Source organism: Ictidomys tridecemlineatus, chromosome 12 (genome assembly GCF_052094955.1).
Source record: "Ictidomys tridecemlineatus isolate mIctTri1 chromosome 12, mIctTri1.hap1, whole genome shotgun sequence".
Lineage (NCBI taxonomy): Eukaryota > Metazoa > Chordata > Mammalia > Rodentia > Sciuridae > Ictidomys > Ictidomys tridecemlineatus.
The window spans coordinates 64553072-64568473 of record NC_135488.1 but is presented as its reverse complement, the minus strand read 5'-3'; the positions used below and the strand labels follow the sequence as shown (position 1 = coordinate 64568473).

General features: G+C 34.4%; 1 protein-coding gene across 2 annotated transcripts in view; it reads left to right on the top strand.

The window, feature by feature from the left end:
* Gmcl1 (germ cell-less 1, spermatogenesis associated) overlaps positions 1-15402 on the top strand; it is a 47138-nt gene that overhangs the window by 19956 nt on the left and 11780 nt on the right. For both annotated transcript variants that reach the window (XR_005727254.2, XM_005322110.4), the window contains exons 9-12: positions 1431-1568; positions 6629-6698; positions 9983-10058; positions 14245-14390. Coding sequence is in view for 1 of the 2 variants with exons in the window: in XM_005322110.4 (XP_005322167.1) it covers positions 1431-1568; positions 6629-6698; positions 9983-10058; positions 14245-14390 (430 nt within the window). In the remaining variant the exon portion in view is untranslated. The remainder of the gene's footprint in view (positions 1-1430; positions 1569-6628; positions 6699-9982; positions 10059-14244; positions 14391-15402) is intronic.

The following is a 15402-nucleotide window of genomic DNA, read 5'->3' as shown; positions in this document are numbered from 1 at the left end:
TATGTGACAGAGTAACTGTAAAAACATTAATGATATTCTTAATACACCCCATGAAATTGCACAGTTAATTCAGCATATGAACTAGAACTGTTTTCATTATAGAAAAAGGCGGAGAAATAAATCCAGTCACACACCTATTGTGTAAATAATCAACGTTAACTATTAATTTTTTAAAAGTATAATACTTTCTTTTCTGCTCTGCTTGATTCTTGGTAGATGCCAAAGGAATAAAAATAAAAAAGTATGAAAAAATTTGAAAATTGTGAAAATTCTTTTTATTAGATGTCTTTTCACAATTTTCAGGAAAACTATTTCGGTGCAAAATACTTTTCTAGTTCACAGAAAACTTGTGTTTCATGGCTTGAGATATAATGGTCTATAATAGCAGCTCTCATCTCTTATCCTTATTAGAAACAAGGGTGAATGTAAGCTGGATCTTATGCACCAAATTAATTCATGTTTAATAGCAATACCTAAACATTTTCTTCACATTTGTGAAAGCACATTGAAATGCAATCAAGAGTAATTTTTTGGAATAACCTTAGATTCTCCCTAAAATTAAAAAAAAAATTATTCATGTGCTTCAGAGACTGGAATTATTTTAGTAATAAATTAATACTACCTATGTGTTGCAAATCTGTGATGACAGTGTCTTTTTTTAATTGATTTTATTTTAAATACACAACAGTGGAATTATTACAATTCTTATTACACATATGGAGCACAGTTTTTCATATCTTTGTATAAAGTATGTTCATGCCAATTCATGTCTTCATACATGTACTTGTTTTATTTTTTGCATTACAATTCTTATTACACATATATACCACAATTTTTCATATCTCTGTTTGTATATAAAGTAGGTTGACACCCAATTCGAGTCTTCATACATGTACTTTGGATAATGATGTCCATCACATTCCACCATCCTTGCTTATCCCCTGCCCTCCTCCCTTTCCCTCCCTTGAACAGTGTCTTGTTTTTGCTGAGAAATATTAGAAGACTCCGAAAGGTGTTCTGTGTCCTAAGAATCTTGTGAAAGACCTTCAAGTGAAGCTTCTGGGCTTGAGTTTCACTGGAGTGTTCAGTCCTTGGGAAGTAATTCTGGAGAGTTAGTCTAAACCTAAGTACTTTTCTCAAGCCTTTACTCCCTTGTTGCACCACAAACTCTAAAGCCCCCCCCCCCCCAAATTAATTCCCAGGCCAGCAGTCTGACTAGGACCAAAGTTAATTTTCTGGGACTTTGTCTGAATCTCCCCAAGTTTTTATCCTCACATGTTAGGTTTATAAAATTCTTCAAAACTTTGAAATAACTAATTTGTATTTTAAGGACTGTGTATGTATGTGTGTTTGTGTATCCCTGTCCACAAAGACATTTAGGGATAAAATAATAGGTTTGAAAATAATCACTTATTTTGTTTTTTCAATAGATTTTGAAGGTACGGCATTCCTTGAAACTGAGCAAGGGAAACCATTTGTTTCAGTGTTTAGACATTTAAGGTTACAGTATATTATTAGTGATCTGGCTTCTGCAAGGATTATTGAACAAGATTCTCTAGTACCGTCAGGTAAGAGAATATGATGAATTTATAATTTTAAGTAATGTTTTTTCTGATTTTAACAACAATATATATCATAGAAAAGAATAATGAACCAAATAAGAAATTAACCTAAATTCAAAAGTGGTATATATATTTTTTTACACCAGTACAATTATACCGTATAGATAATTTTCTATGTTCACATTATATATTGTGGATGTTTTCCCATATTTCATTAAATATTCTCCAGAATAGTTAAATGACTAGTGTTCTGTAATATGGATATTCTTTAATTTAATTATCAATACACTGTTTTGGATCAGACTTTTAAAAATGACTTTTGAGCCAGGCACAGTGGTGCATGCCTGTAATCCCAGTGGCTCTGGAGGCTGAGGCAGGAGGATCAAGAGTTCAAAGCCAGCCTCAGCAAAAGTGAGGTGCTAAGCAACTCAGTGAAACCCTGTCTCTAAATAAAATACAAAATAGGGCTGGGGATGTAGCTCAGTGATTAAGTACCCCTGAGTTTTAAAAAAATACTTCAGAAGTATTTAAAATTCATAACTGCTTTTTCTATTAATACTACTTAAATGTGCTTATTTTCTGTTTTTTCTTTCCATCTAAGGTTTTAAACTTGATGTTGAACCAGATATAATATCCTTGCTAATTATAATTTCAATTTTTTTTAAAGAGAGAGAGAGAGAGAGAAAGAGAGAGAATTTTTTTAAAAAAAATATTTATTTTTTAGTTCTCGGCGGACACAACATCTTTGTTGGTATGTGGTGCTGAGGATCGAACCCGGGCCGCACGCATGCCAGGCGAGTGCGCTACCGCTTGAGCCACATCCCCAGCCCCTAATTTCAATTTTTTGAAACCAACTACTGATTTCATTTTCAAAGTTAAATCTCTAATGTTTCAGAAAGATTCAGTTTAGTAATACATAAGGATATAAGAAATACAAATACAGCATGTATTGAACACCAGGCCTTAGCAGTGATTTAATATTAGATGCCAAAGACAATTATACTTATTTCAATTTTACTTCCTTTTAAGTCTCTTTAGAAATGAATTTTAAGGGTTAGGGATATAGCTCAGTGGTAGAGTGTATACCTGGCATACACCAGGCCCTGGATTCAATCCTCAGTAATGAAAAAAAAAAATAACTGTTCTAAAATAGTTTAATTTAGGTGTATGTATGATGCAGGTGGATAATCCTTATATTTTTTGGAATTCATGATGGGCACAGATATTTCTAGTCTGAAATATTTTATTCAGTATAAAATAATTTAGATTTTTATTCTGGTCAAATTTCAGTCATGTTTTTCTGACTTATGGGAGAAATCTTTTTAAAAATTTTATAAAATACCCCATCCTACAAATATAAATCTGCAAATAGATTTTCCTGTATGTCCAAATAAAAGTTGCAGTTTTAAATGCAGAGTATAAAGTAAAGATACATACCACATCTTGTGAGGGGACAGTAATTGGTTATCTAGCTCATATTATTGAGATAAATTAGTATATGCTCTGAGTTGGAAGGTATCTCAGCTTCGAAGTAAATGGAAATAATTTTGACTAATCAACCTAACATTTATTGATCATTTTTCAGAAATAGTGCCATTCATCAGTCTAGGGAGATTTTATATCTGTTTACCATCTTTAAGTCAAAAATTTAGAAATGCCACTAACCTATCTTATTACTGTTCCTCCCAAATCTTTCTGGTATTTGCCCTGAATGTCTGGGTCAACAAAATCTCAGAATATTCTATCTCTTCCCTCCATTTATTTCATTCTACCAGAAGCTATTTTCTCTCTGGGTAGGACTTCATCTCTCACACCCTGCTAATAAAAGCCTGATGGTCATGGTCCTAATTCTTCTGTGTTCTTTCCAAACCAATATTGCATGTGATCTGACCCTCTGTCCTTCTTTTCCTGAATCTAGTTATTTTTTCACATTCGTTTAAGACTTGGTCACTTGATTTAATATCTTCCTGCTGTCAGACCATAAACGATATATTTTTCCTTTCACTTACACAGCAAAATTCTGGGCAAGTTAGGAATGTGATTTTTTGTTTGTTTTTTAAAATCTGTAAATATAGGACATTAGATTTTTAAATGATATGGTTCCCATTTCCTTTGTTTAAGATAAGGGAATAATCTAAATTAATTTCTTCTAATTCATATCATTTATTTGTCACTGGGGATAGAACCCAGGGGTGGCCTGCCACTGAACGACATCCCCAGCCCTTTTTAAATTTTATTTAATTTCTTAAAAGTTTGAGGCAAGTTCTTGCTGAGTTGCTGAGACTGACCCCAAACTTGGCAAGCCTCTCATCTTAGCCTCCTGAGTAGATGGGATTATAGGCAAGCATCCCCATTTCTGGTGAGTCATAGTTTCTTGAAGGCTTTTTCAGAATCTTTCTACCCAATATTCTGTCAAAAAGGATTTTAGTATGCCCACCTGTATTCCTAGCAACTCAGGAGGCTGAGGCAAGAGAATCACAAGTTCAACGCCAGTTTGGGCAGCTTAGCAATACACTATCTCAAAGAGGATTGGGGATATAGCTCCGTGTAGATCACTCCTGTGTTTAATCCCGGATATATTAAAAAAAAAAAAAAAGACTAGCAAATTCTGTCTAATGACTGCCTTCTGGAGATACGACTGCATATAAGCATATTAAAAACTGTAGGGGTGGGGTTGTGGCTCAGAGGTAGAATGCTCACCTACCATGCATGAGGCACTGGGTTCAATCCTCAGCACCACATAAAAATAAGATAAAGATATTGTGTCCACCTATAACTGAAAAAAAAACTATGTAAAAGAACCTGTTTCACTTATTTTCATCTTATATTGTACCAGATTATTTTTCTGCCCTGTTGTAATAATTTAATAGTGCATTTCAAGTTGTGTTCCATTGACTTGTTTTTGGAATCCTGCTTTTAAGACATAGGTCCTACAAGCTTTTATCTACCAGTGACAAGATTTAAAGTTTGACTTTTCACTCTTTCAAACTGGAAAGACAGGAGGGACAAAAATATGCACTCATGTTTTTAATTTGTTAAAATGTTTTTGGTTTTAAAGGAGATTATACAAAGTTTGTCAATTTAAATGTTAAAAAACATTTTCATGCAATATCTCTCACATGATACTGAGAATATATATGTGTAACCCTTTCATTCCAATTTTACAAATCATTCATGATAGGCCATAGACACAACTCATTAGTAAAATTATCATTTTAATGGATAGGAACCTGCATTTTACAGTAAAACAAAATTTAAAAATCCAAATGAATTGCAGATATATATATGTGTGTGTACTGAGTCACATAAAATTTGTCATGAGTTTACCTAGGAAGATAAATTGGCATAAACATTTAGCAGTTAGTTATGCCTTTTAATAATAGCAAGAATATTATTTTGGGGCACTGAAACATTGAAAAATGTGTTTACACCGTGTTTTAAGGAAGCATACAGTAAATCATTGGAACTCATCTGGATCCCAACCCCCTCACCCCATAACCCACAGTGCTAGAGATCAAACACAGAGCCTCATACATGCTAAGCAAACACTATACCACTGAGGTACAACCCCTGCCCTGGATACCTTCATTAAGTACAGACTTAGAAAGTGAAAATCCAGATTTTAATTGCACTGGTGTTTCTCCCCTCCTTAAGGTAAAAATTAAGAACTTGAAAGAAAAATAGTCCTTCTTTTCCTCTCTTCCAACCCCAACCCCCCTTTTCCCATTTGTAGTCCTAGGGGTCAAACTCAGAGACCCTGCACATTCTAGGCAAGTACTCTACCACTGAACTGTATACTATATACACTCAGCCTACAAAAACAACTCTCTGGTTTGGGGAATAAAATAGCAAAAAGATAAATATAGTGCTAAGCAATTCTACTTTTATTTTTTAAACCTTTTTTTTCAGTTGTAAATGGACACAATTCCTTTATTTTATTTATTTTTATGTGGTAGTAAGGATCGAACCTAGAGCCTCACACATGTGAGGCAAGTGCTCTACTGCTGAGCCACAACCCCAGCCCCATTAATCTATATTTTTATCTAAATAACTAAAATTTCAACTTGTCCAGACTTGTAAAAAAAAAAATTACATGCTTATTATTAAAGAAAATCTCGGGTTGGGGTTGGGGTTCAGCGGTAGAGCGCTCACCTAGCACATGCAAGGTGCTGGGTTCAATCCTCACCATCACATAAAACTAAATTTAAAAAAATAAAGGTATTGTGTCCAACTACAACTAAAAAAAATTTTTTTTAAAAGAAAATCTCTAGTTATAAATTTAATAATAATTAGAATAAGCTAAAGTCTTGTGTGTATGTGAGAGAGAGAGTGTGAGTATGTGACTAAGGATTGAATCCAGGGCCTTATGCACTGAGCTACATTCCCAACCTTTTTTATTCTTTATTTGGAGTCAGGATCTCCCTAAATTTCCCAGACTGGCCTGGAACTTTTGATCCTCTTGCCTCAGCCTCCCAAGTCACTGGGATTACAAGAGCATACCAATGTGCCTGGCAAAATGTTTTATTTTTAATGATAGTTATATAAATCTAATATTCCAAAATTATTTTTTAAGTAATCATTTTTCACTTGCTAATTTAATGGTGGTTTATTTCAAAAAAAAAAGTTAATTACTTTTTGGTAATTTAAATAAAGGAAAAATTCATTATTCAGTTTTCTGTTAAAACTTTTGTAAAACAAAGTATTGTTTTAGAAATTATTCTCACAAATGAAAATTAACATAAGCTGTGAAAAGGAAACCTTTTTAACTATTAAATGCAAGAATTAATAACTTCTAATTAACTTTTAACTAAGGATTTAAATTCTAATTTAAGTATATGTAATCTAAGTAGAATCTAGACTGAGGCAAATTTGGATGAACTTTACCACTTAAAAGATCATTAAGCCATATTGTTACTGCACATTTGTAAAATCTAAGATACTTGCTTTTTAAATTACTATTTTAAAATTTAGAAATAATAACAATTCTATCAACTATTTAACATGTTTAAATCCTGTATGTCCTTCCATTTTTATTTATTTTTAATTAATTAATGTTTATGCTTTAGAATGGCTATCTTCTGTATATAAGCAGCAGTGGCTTGCTATGCTCCGGGCAGAACAAGACAGTGAAGTGGGGTAAGTATATTTCATTTTATTATTGTTCATTAAAAAAATAATAATAAACCTTTTAACCAAGTGTGCTACCATACACTTGTAATCCCAGCAACTCAGGAGGCTGAGGCAGAAGGATCACAAGTTCACAGCCAACCTGGGTAAAACTTAGTGAAGACCCTGTGTCAAAATAAAATTAAGAAAAGTCTGGGGTATAGCTCAGTGGTAGAGCACCCTGGGTTTAATCGCATGTACACAAAAGTTGGATAGATAGGTAGGTAGGTGGGCAGTTAGATAGAGGAAAGGGGGAAGAATGGTGGAAAGAAGAAGGGAGGAAGGGAAGAAGGAAAGAAAGGAGGAGGGGAAGAGAGGAAGAGGAGAAGGAAGGAAGGAGAGAAAGAAGGAAAATAAAGAAATTGAGCTGATGATGTAGCTCAGTGATAGAGCCATTCTGGGTTCAATTCCCAGTACCGTAAAACCATTTTGGGTTTTTTTTGTGTGTGTGCTGGAGATCAATCCCAGAGCCTCTTGCATGCTAGGCAAGCGCTCTACCACTGACCTATATCCCTAGTCCAAAAATAATATTTTCTTTTTGCTTTGAATTTTTAAATGTATTCATTATATTGAAAAATCATTGCTGTATTGAAGTAGAGAAAAGATATGTAATCAACTTTTATTCTTATATACATTATCAATCTTTTACAAATTTCTGGTCAGTTAAAATAGTAAATAGAATGTTTGAATTGTCACTTGTTATGTTAGTAAAATTGAATAATTCACATACTTTTTCACTTATTATGATTTCCTTTTAACATTGAAATATTACTTGGAATGATGCTTTCATAAGTTTATTTTTCATACTTATCTATAGATAAAGCTGATTTTCATATTTGTGGTAGTATTATCAACTTCTGATTAATAAAAAGGTTTTGAAGATCTTTGAGTCTAAAATGAATTAAATCTATCTGGTTACAGGTGTTTCCCCAAAAACTTCTGACCCCCTACAGAATATTTATGCACTTTCTTCATTTTAAGGGAAAGAAAATAACCTTTTCTTTAAATTTGTAGTGCTTTGCAGTTCACAGAAGTACTTTCACATTTATTGTGTGTTCCTTATGCTATCTCCTTGAAATAGTGTGAAAGACTTTCACCTGTAAGTATATAGAAGAGGCCTCAAGAAGTTTAATTTTTTTGACCCTAATATCTTTAGCCATTTTTACATACAGAAGAATTTCCTAAAATAATGGTCTATTTATAAGTTCATATCTAAACAATAAGTATGAAGTTATTATCATCCAGGGTTTTGTTGGGGTTGTTGTTTTATTTTGATTTGGGAAAAATGGGATTATAAATAAAATAGAAACTAAATAATAACACTTCATTATTTTGTATATTTAGCTTTAAAATTTTGGATGTTCTTTATTTTTCAAAAAATTTCTCACTTTTATCCTTACTGAGGTTAGTAAGAGTCTTAACCTAAGTGTCTGATTTTCTTGACCTCAGAAGTATGTGTATAGAGACAGGGATATATCTCAGTGGTAGAGCAGTTATCTGACATGCATGAAGTTCTGAGTTTAATCCCCAGTACTGAAAAAAAGAAGTATATGATTATATTTCCATTGATGATATATTCTATTCTGTGGGTCTGCAGCATCTGCCCACAGCTGCAGCATTGCTAAAGTGAGGAAGGTAGTGTATTTCCTGGATACTAGGTTATACTAGTTATATCTCCCTCCAGGGTTCTTTTTGTCCAAACTCTCTTATGTATTGCCAAGAGGATTATTTGTCTAAAACAGAAATATAGTTGTGTTACTTCCCTGCTTAAATGTGTCCAGGACATTCAGTACTAATGGTTAAATAATTATCATTGCTCAAGATTATTGAGACTAGATGTTGAGATGGGTCATTATGTAATTTTGTCCACTATCATGTTTGCAATATTTCATAATAAAAAGTTGAATAATAATAAAACTAACATCTGGGAATTCTACTGCCTACAGGAAAAGTTGAAACTTTAATTAGCCTGGCCCCTGGCAACCTTCAGCAGTCTATCTCAGATGCCTTTAGCTTCATCCGTTCTTCTGTTCATCTTATATTCCAGCTGCACTAAATTCTTTCTCCATTTATATTCTATTCTTCAGTCCCTTTTTTATATGTAGCGTACTGTTCCTTCTGCATGTATTCCTTCTCACTGTGCAGATAAGCCTCCCACCTCCAGTCCAACACAAGTCCTACTAAACACAAACACTCTGTCATAATCTCCCCCTCTACTCTGGGCAATAAATCTGTGCCCTTGTGGTTTTAACATAGCGTCTCTTTCCACATTATTATGATCATTAATTATGTCCAATTATTTACTAGGGTGCAGTACTTGGACATGAAGAATATGTCTTATTTACATTTATTTATTATGATTATATATTACGTTCCAGTTTCTAGGCACTTTATATGTGAACTAATGAATATAGTGTATTTTATTTGGAATACCAAAATAATAATGCCATTTGTTATTACAACTTAAAAGCACAAGGTTTCTCTCAGTTAACTAAAGTTTTTAAAGTAAGGAATAAACTGAAGGATAATAGATAGTATTATACAGCTTTTTTTTCTATGACAATGATTTTGTAGAGTTATACTAAATGAAACTGGCTTACCTATAAAATAAGTACTATCAAGTGATAGGTAATAATTGGGTCACATCTTATAAAAATAATAGACTTTAATTTATTTTACTTAGCAATTAGACTTTTAAGCATTATATTTTCCTGGTAAACAGCATTTTCATATTTTCCCCCTTTTCTCTGATTTGGCTGAGCCCTAATAAAAATAAATCTAGAAGTCAGGGCAAAAGTGAGACATTGAAGAATTTTGATTTTTTTTTTTTTTTTAGCAAGGTAATGGACTAAATTTAATCAACAAATTCTCAATTCTTTTTTATTTATTTATTTATTCTTTTGCAGTGCTGGGGATTGAACCCAGGGCCTCATTATGCTAGGCAAGTGTTGTACCACTGAGCTACACTCCACCTCCAGCCCAATACATTCTTATTTTTATCTATACATGCCCCCCCAGCAAAAAAAAAAAGTGTATGTACATATTTAAATCAAGTAGTGAGACTTTTTGTTTTATTTATTTTTAATTTTCTAATTTTTATTTTATTTATTTATTGTGATACTGGGGATTGAACCTAAGGTACACTGTCACTGAGCTTTATCCCCAGCCTTTGTTCTTTTTAACTGTTTGCAGCTCTTTTTCAATTACCAGTTACCTATTTTCTATGGAAGTTCTTGTCTTATGTATGTTTTTAGGCCTCAAGAAATCAATAAAGAAGAACTAGAGGGAAATAGCATGAGATGTGGTAGAAAGCTTGCCAAAGATGGTGAAGTAAGTATGGGTTGTGATTCTTAAATTTTTCTCATACACATAGTTGAGAAAGTGTGGTTCATTGAACTATTTTTTGTACTTTCATATGTTTTCAATTCTTCATAATAAAAACTAATAGAACAAATGTCTGGGAACTCTATAACCATAATGCACTTTGTATATCCATTATGATACCTACTATGCTTATGGAGAGCTTATTTGATAGTTCTAGTAGTATGTTGTCCTAGGCAATGAGTTTCAGCTACCATGCTCAGTGGTAAATTACACAGCCTTGCATGAGACTGTTGAACTTAAATTTGGGATCCAGATAAGAGATTTGAGAAGAGGATCCCTCAGCAATTCAGAAATCAAGATAAGGAAGTAAAATGAGCCAGGCATGGTGGCAAGTACCCATAATCCCAGCTACTAGGAAGGCTGAGGCAGAGGGATCACCAAATCAAGACTAGCCTGGGCAATTTAACAAGGCCCTATCACCCCTAAAAAAGAAAAAAGGGAAGTTATGTGGGAACATTACATAGTCTTAAAAGTCATTCTGTTTTTTAATTACCCTAAATCAAAGATAGTCAAACCCTTTGATTGCTAACTATATTAAGAATCACCTTTTTTGAGGGTGGGGTTATAGCTCAGTGGTAGAGCGCTTGCCTAGCACATGTGAGGCACTGGGTTTGATCCTCAGCACCCCATAAAAATAAATAAATAAATGAAATAATTGTATTGTGTATTTTATTGTGTAAATGTATTTTAAGAATTATCTTTTTGCAGTGGCACATAGCTGTAAGCCTAGCAGCTCAGGAGGCTGAGGCAGGAGGATCCTGAGTTCACAGCCAGTCTCAGCAAAAGTGAGATTCTAAGCAATTCAGTGAGACTATGTCTCTAAATAAAATACAAAATAGGGCTGGGGATGTGGCTCAGTGTCAAGTGCCCTTGAGTTCAATCCTCAGAATCCCCCCCCCAAAATTACCTTTTTATCTTACCATGATGTATGTGTATATGCATATTTATAAATATTTAAAATAATACTTACCTTTGCTGTGTCCAATGAACTTATTTTCTATTTAATTTTTTAAAAGCTGATTGTCATTTATTAAATTGATTTTAAAGCCTAATCATGATTTTCATTTTAACAGAAATTTTAGCCTAATTTGTATACCCATTTGATCCCTTTTCTTCCACATTTACCCTCATTTTTTTTTTTTTCCTTCTCAATACTCGGGATTAAACCCTGGGCCTCAATCATGGTAGGCAAGCTCTCTACCACTGAGCTACATCCCTAGCCCTTTGTTTTGTTTGTTCATTTTATTCTGAGATACAGGGTCTTTCTAAATTGCCCAGGCTAGCCTCAAACCATGATCCTCCTGCCTCATTACTGAGTAGCTGGAATTATAGGCATGTGCCACCACATCAAGCTTAACTTTAATTTTTAAAGTTAATTATGTTTGTATTCACAATTGTGATAAATGTTCTGAGTGTGCAAGAGGAACAGTTGTCTTATTTATTCTTGTTCTTCTTTGTTGCTGCTTTCAGATTTTGTTCCTCCTCTGTCCTTCATTGGACTACAGCTCCTTTGAAGCAAATTCTTCTATTACACTACCTAAGACCCTTATTGTGGCCATCATTCATAGGCTCACTGTCATTACTTGTCACTACTTTTATTACCAGTCTTGGTGTTTTCAGTATGTCTGTTCCCTTATCTTCCCCCAGTGATCTTGTGCTTCACCCTACCCTGAGGACATCCTAAGTTTTTTTTTTTTAATCAACTAACTACCATCTTCAAAATCTCTTATTTCAAGCATCCCTTTTCAGGCTTCACTTCCTCTTATCTTTCTAGCTCTCTCCCTCAAGTATCTGGACTCCAGCAATTTTTTAACCACAGTAGGACATACAATACATTGTTCTTACTGTCTTTTATCCAGTACTACTTCCCTTATTTTTATCCAGTGGTCTTGCTTCTTACTACAATAAGAAGAGAATCTATACATCCTCTTACCAACAGTTCCACCAATTTGTAGCTGTGCACTGTGCTTTTTTTCTTCAGAGAATGCCTGACCTGTCTGCTTCTGTCCTAGTGCATCCCCTGTCCTCCTACTGAATCCCATCCCTTCTCCTCTGTTCAAAAATTTTATTCCTACAGTAATAACTGCCTTTTCCTGCATAATCAGTTTTTCTCTTCTGTTGGCTTATTCACATTTAGCATATAACATCATCCTGCATTGCCACCCATCTTAAACAATATTTTGACTCCACATTCTCCTCTAGCTACCACTCCATTTCTCTTCTCTCCCTTTAGGCAAAACTCATTGAAAAAAGTTGCCTGTATTTGTTCACTATATTTCTTCTTTTCTGATGCCTTCTTGAATCTACTCCGTAGTACAACTTCACTGAAACTGTCATGCCAGAATCAGCAGTGATCCCACATTGCCAAATCGAGTAGTTCAAGTAATCAATGTCAGTTTTCTTCTGAAAACTCTTTGGCAATATTGACAGTTTTGTTCACTCACTCCTTATTGAAAGATTTTCTCGACTTCTAGGACAGCATACTCTGCTGGTTTTCTTCCTACTTCATTGGCTGCTCCTTCTAGTCTTTGCTAAATCCTTCTCTTATTCAACAAATGTTGCTTTAACTAGAGGCTCAAGTCCTTGAACTTCATCCTACCTGTGCTCCTCATAATTGATCTCATAGAATCTCATGATGTCACAGCCTATCTGTACCCTGATGATTCCTACCTCTAAATTCATATATCCAGCTACTCAAATAGCATCTTCTTCAAATACCTAGTAGATCTCTAATATAATAATCCCAAGCAGAGCTTCTGTCTTCCATAAACCACCTCCTTCCCATATATTCTGCAGCCTGTAGATAGCCCCTCCATTAGGCCATTGCATAGGCTCCAAACTTTGGATTCATTTTGGATTCCTCTTTCTTTCATACCACTCTCGTTTTCCATAAGAAATTTTCAAGGATTTATGCCTTAAATACATTCTTAGCATGTCTAACACTATCACTCAAGTCCACATCACCATTCTCTCTTGCCTGGGCTGTTGGAGTGGCCTCATTAGTGCTTTTTTACTCTTGCCTCCTTTACATTCAACCAAGTGATCTTTTTAAAATGTAAGTCACTCCCTTCCCTAAATAGCCTCCATTCACCTTCCACCACAATTAGAGGAAATCTAAGCTCTTTCTTACCATAGACCATTAGACCCTATCTTTTCTGGCCCTCAAATTCCTCTATGAATTCATTTCCAGTTTCTAACACTGTCAGTCACTGCCCCATCCATATAGCCTGTCTTGCTGATCCTCACATATGCCAAGCATATTTTTACCCTTAGAGCTTTATACTTGCTGTTACACTCTTTCCCCAGATAGCTACCTGTTCTGATCCTTCACCTATCCTCCTCAGAGAGATTTTCCTGTGTACTTGTATAAATTGGCAGGCAGGCTTCTCAACTGCAAGCCTCCTCCTCTACCCTATGACTCTTCTGACTTTCTCTTCTCTTCTAGAGCATGTGAATTGTACATCTTCCATTCTACCACACAAACATTCACATAGTGGAATATAAGTTCTGCTAGGGCAGAAACTTTATTTACTGCTATGTCTCCACTGCCTAAAGCAGTGTCTGGTATATGTACTCTGTGTTGGCTAAATATTGAATTAATGTTTTAATTCAGGGTGCCCATCAAACCCTTGAAGCCCTAACTTTATTTCCCTATCCCGTGGTACCTTACCTCTCTTATTAACAATTAGCTGGTAGAATAAGCAAACTTACAACCCTATGATGGTATTGAGAATAACCCAATCATGTGTCTGTTTGATTAATTACTTGAGGTATTAGAGTGTTTTTAAAGTAAAGTGGATTTTAATGGGTTTTTGCCTCCATCTGGACTCCCAGTATGTAAGCAATATTACTTAGAATTATAGTGAAAACCTTATTATTTATGATAGAATTGCAGTATGGAGAGCATGAAGAGGCCATAGTAGGAAAGCAGCTTAAGGAATTATGGTCATAAAGGTTGCTTTTCTGACTAGGTATATGGTTCTCTGGAAAGCCTTAAGAGAAAAGCACTGACAAAAGTGCTTTCCTTGAGGGAAATACCTGGAGTTAGGAGGGAAAAAAAGTAACTTTGAACTTTTTATTTTTTACTTGCTAATGTGGTTAACTGAAATAAATCTCTCTTTTGTGTCTTTAGTACTGCTGGCGATGGACAGGTTTTAACTTCGGCTTTGACCTACTTGTAACTTACACCAATCGGTACATCATTTTCAAACGCAATACACTGAATCAGCCATGTAGCGGATCTGTCAGTTTACAACCTCGAAGGAGCATAGCATTTAGGTAGGATGAGATTTACCTACTCCACTCTCCTCATGACACAGGAAATAGAAGAAATAAAATAAAACCTTGATAATTTATACCAATTTAGGTAAGATACAGAATATGCAAAAGTGTTAGGAACTGGTAAGACTCCATTTCTATGAAATATATTATTAATAATCAAAATCAAAAGAGCTAGTATATTAGAATGAATAGGCTGGAACATGAATGATAGAGGACTGATAACTGAGTTTGAAGCTTTGTTGCTATGGCTAGTAAATAAAATATCCAAACTAGAAATATAGCAAGGTGCTTTTCTACCAATATGTCTTGTATTATCCTTAACTTTCTACAAGATTTGATATATCCAGATTTGCCTGACAGATGAACTGGCAGCCTTTTACTGGAGAGTATGCTATAGGCTAACAAATGGGGAAATAGTTAATGAACAGATTATTTCCATATTAATTATTTATTTTGGAATTAGAGATTAAACCTAGGGGCCCTTCACCATTGAGCTACATCCACAGACTATTTTATTTTTTTATTTTGAGACAAGATCTTATCACTAAGTTGCTGATCGTCTCACTAAGTTGCCAAGACTGGCCTTAAACTTAGGTTCCTCCTGCCTCAACCTTCGAGCAGATTGTTTTTAAATCATATATTTATACTTATATTATACTATATATAAAGATCACCTCAAGGTGGATCACATTTATTTGGTAATAAGAGTTAAAACTGGGGCCAAAGAAGTAGCTCAGTGGTAGAGCACTGGCTATCAAAGGACCTGGCCTCAGAAGAAAAAAACAGGGTAAAATCTTTACAACATTTGATTAGGCAGTGGTTTCTTTGATAGGTCGTCCAAAGGTTGGGCAACAAAAGAAAAATAGATAAATTAGACCTCATCAAAACTGAGGACTTTTGTGCATCAAAGCACACTGTCAGCATTGGAATGGGAGAAGATATTTGTAAACTATATATCTGATAGGAGTTAATCAGAATGCATATAGAAAAATTTCTATATGTACATGAT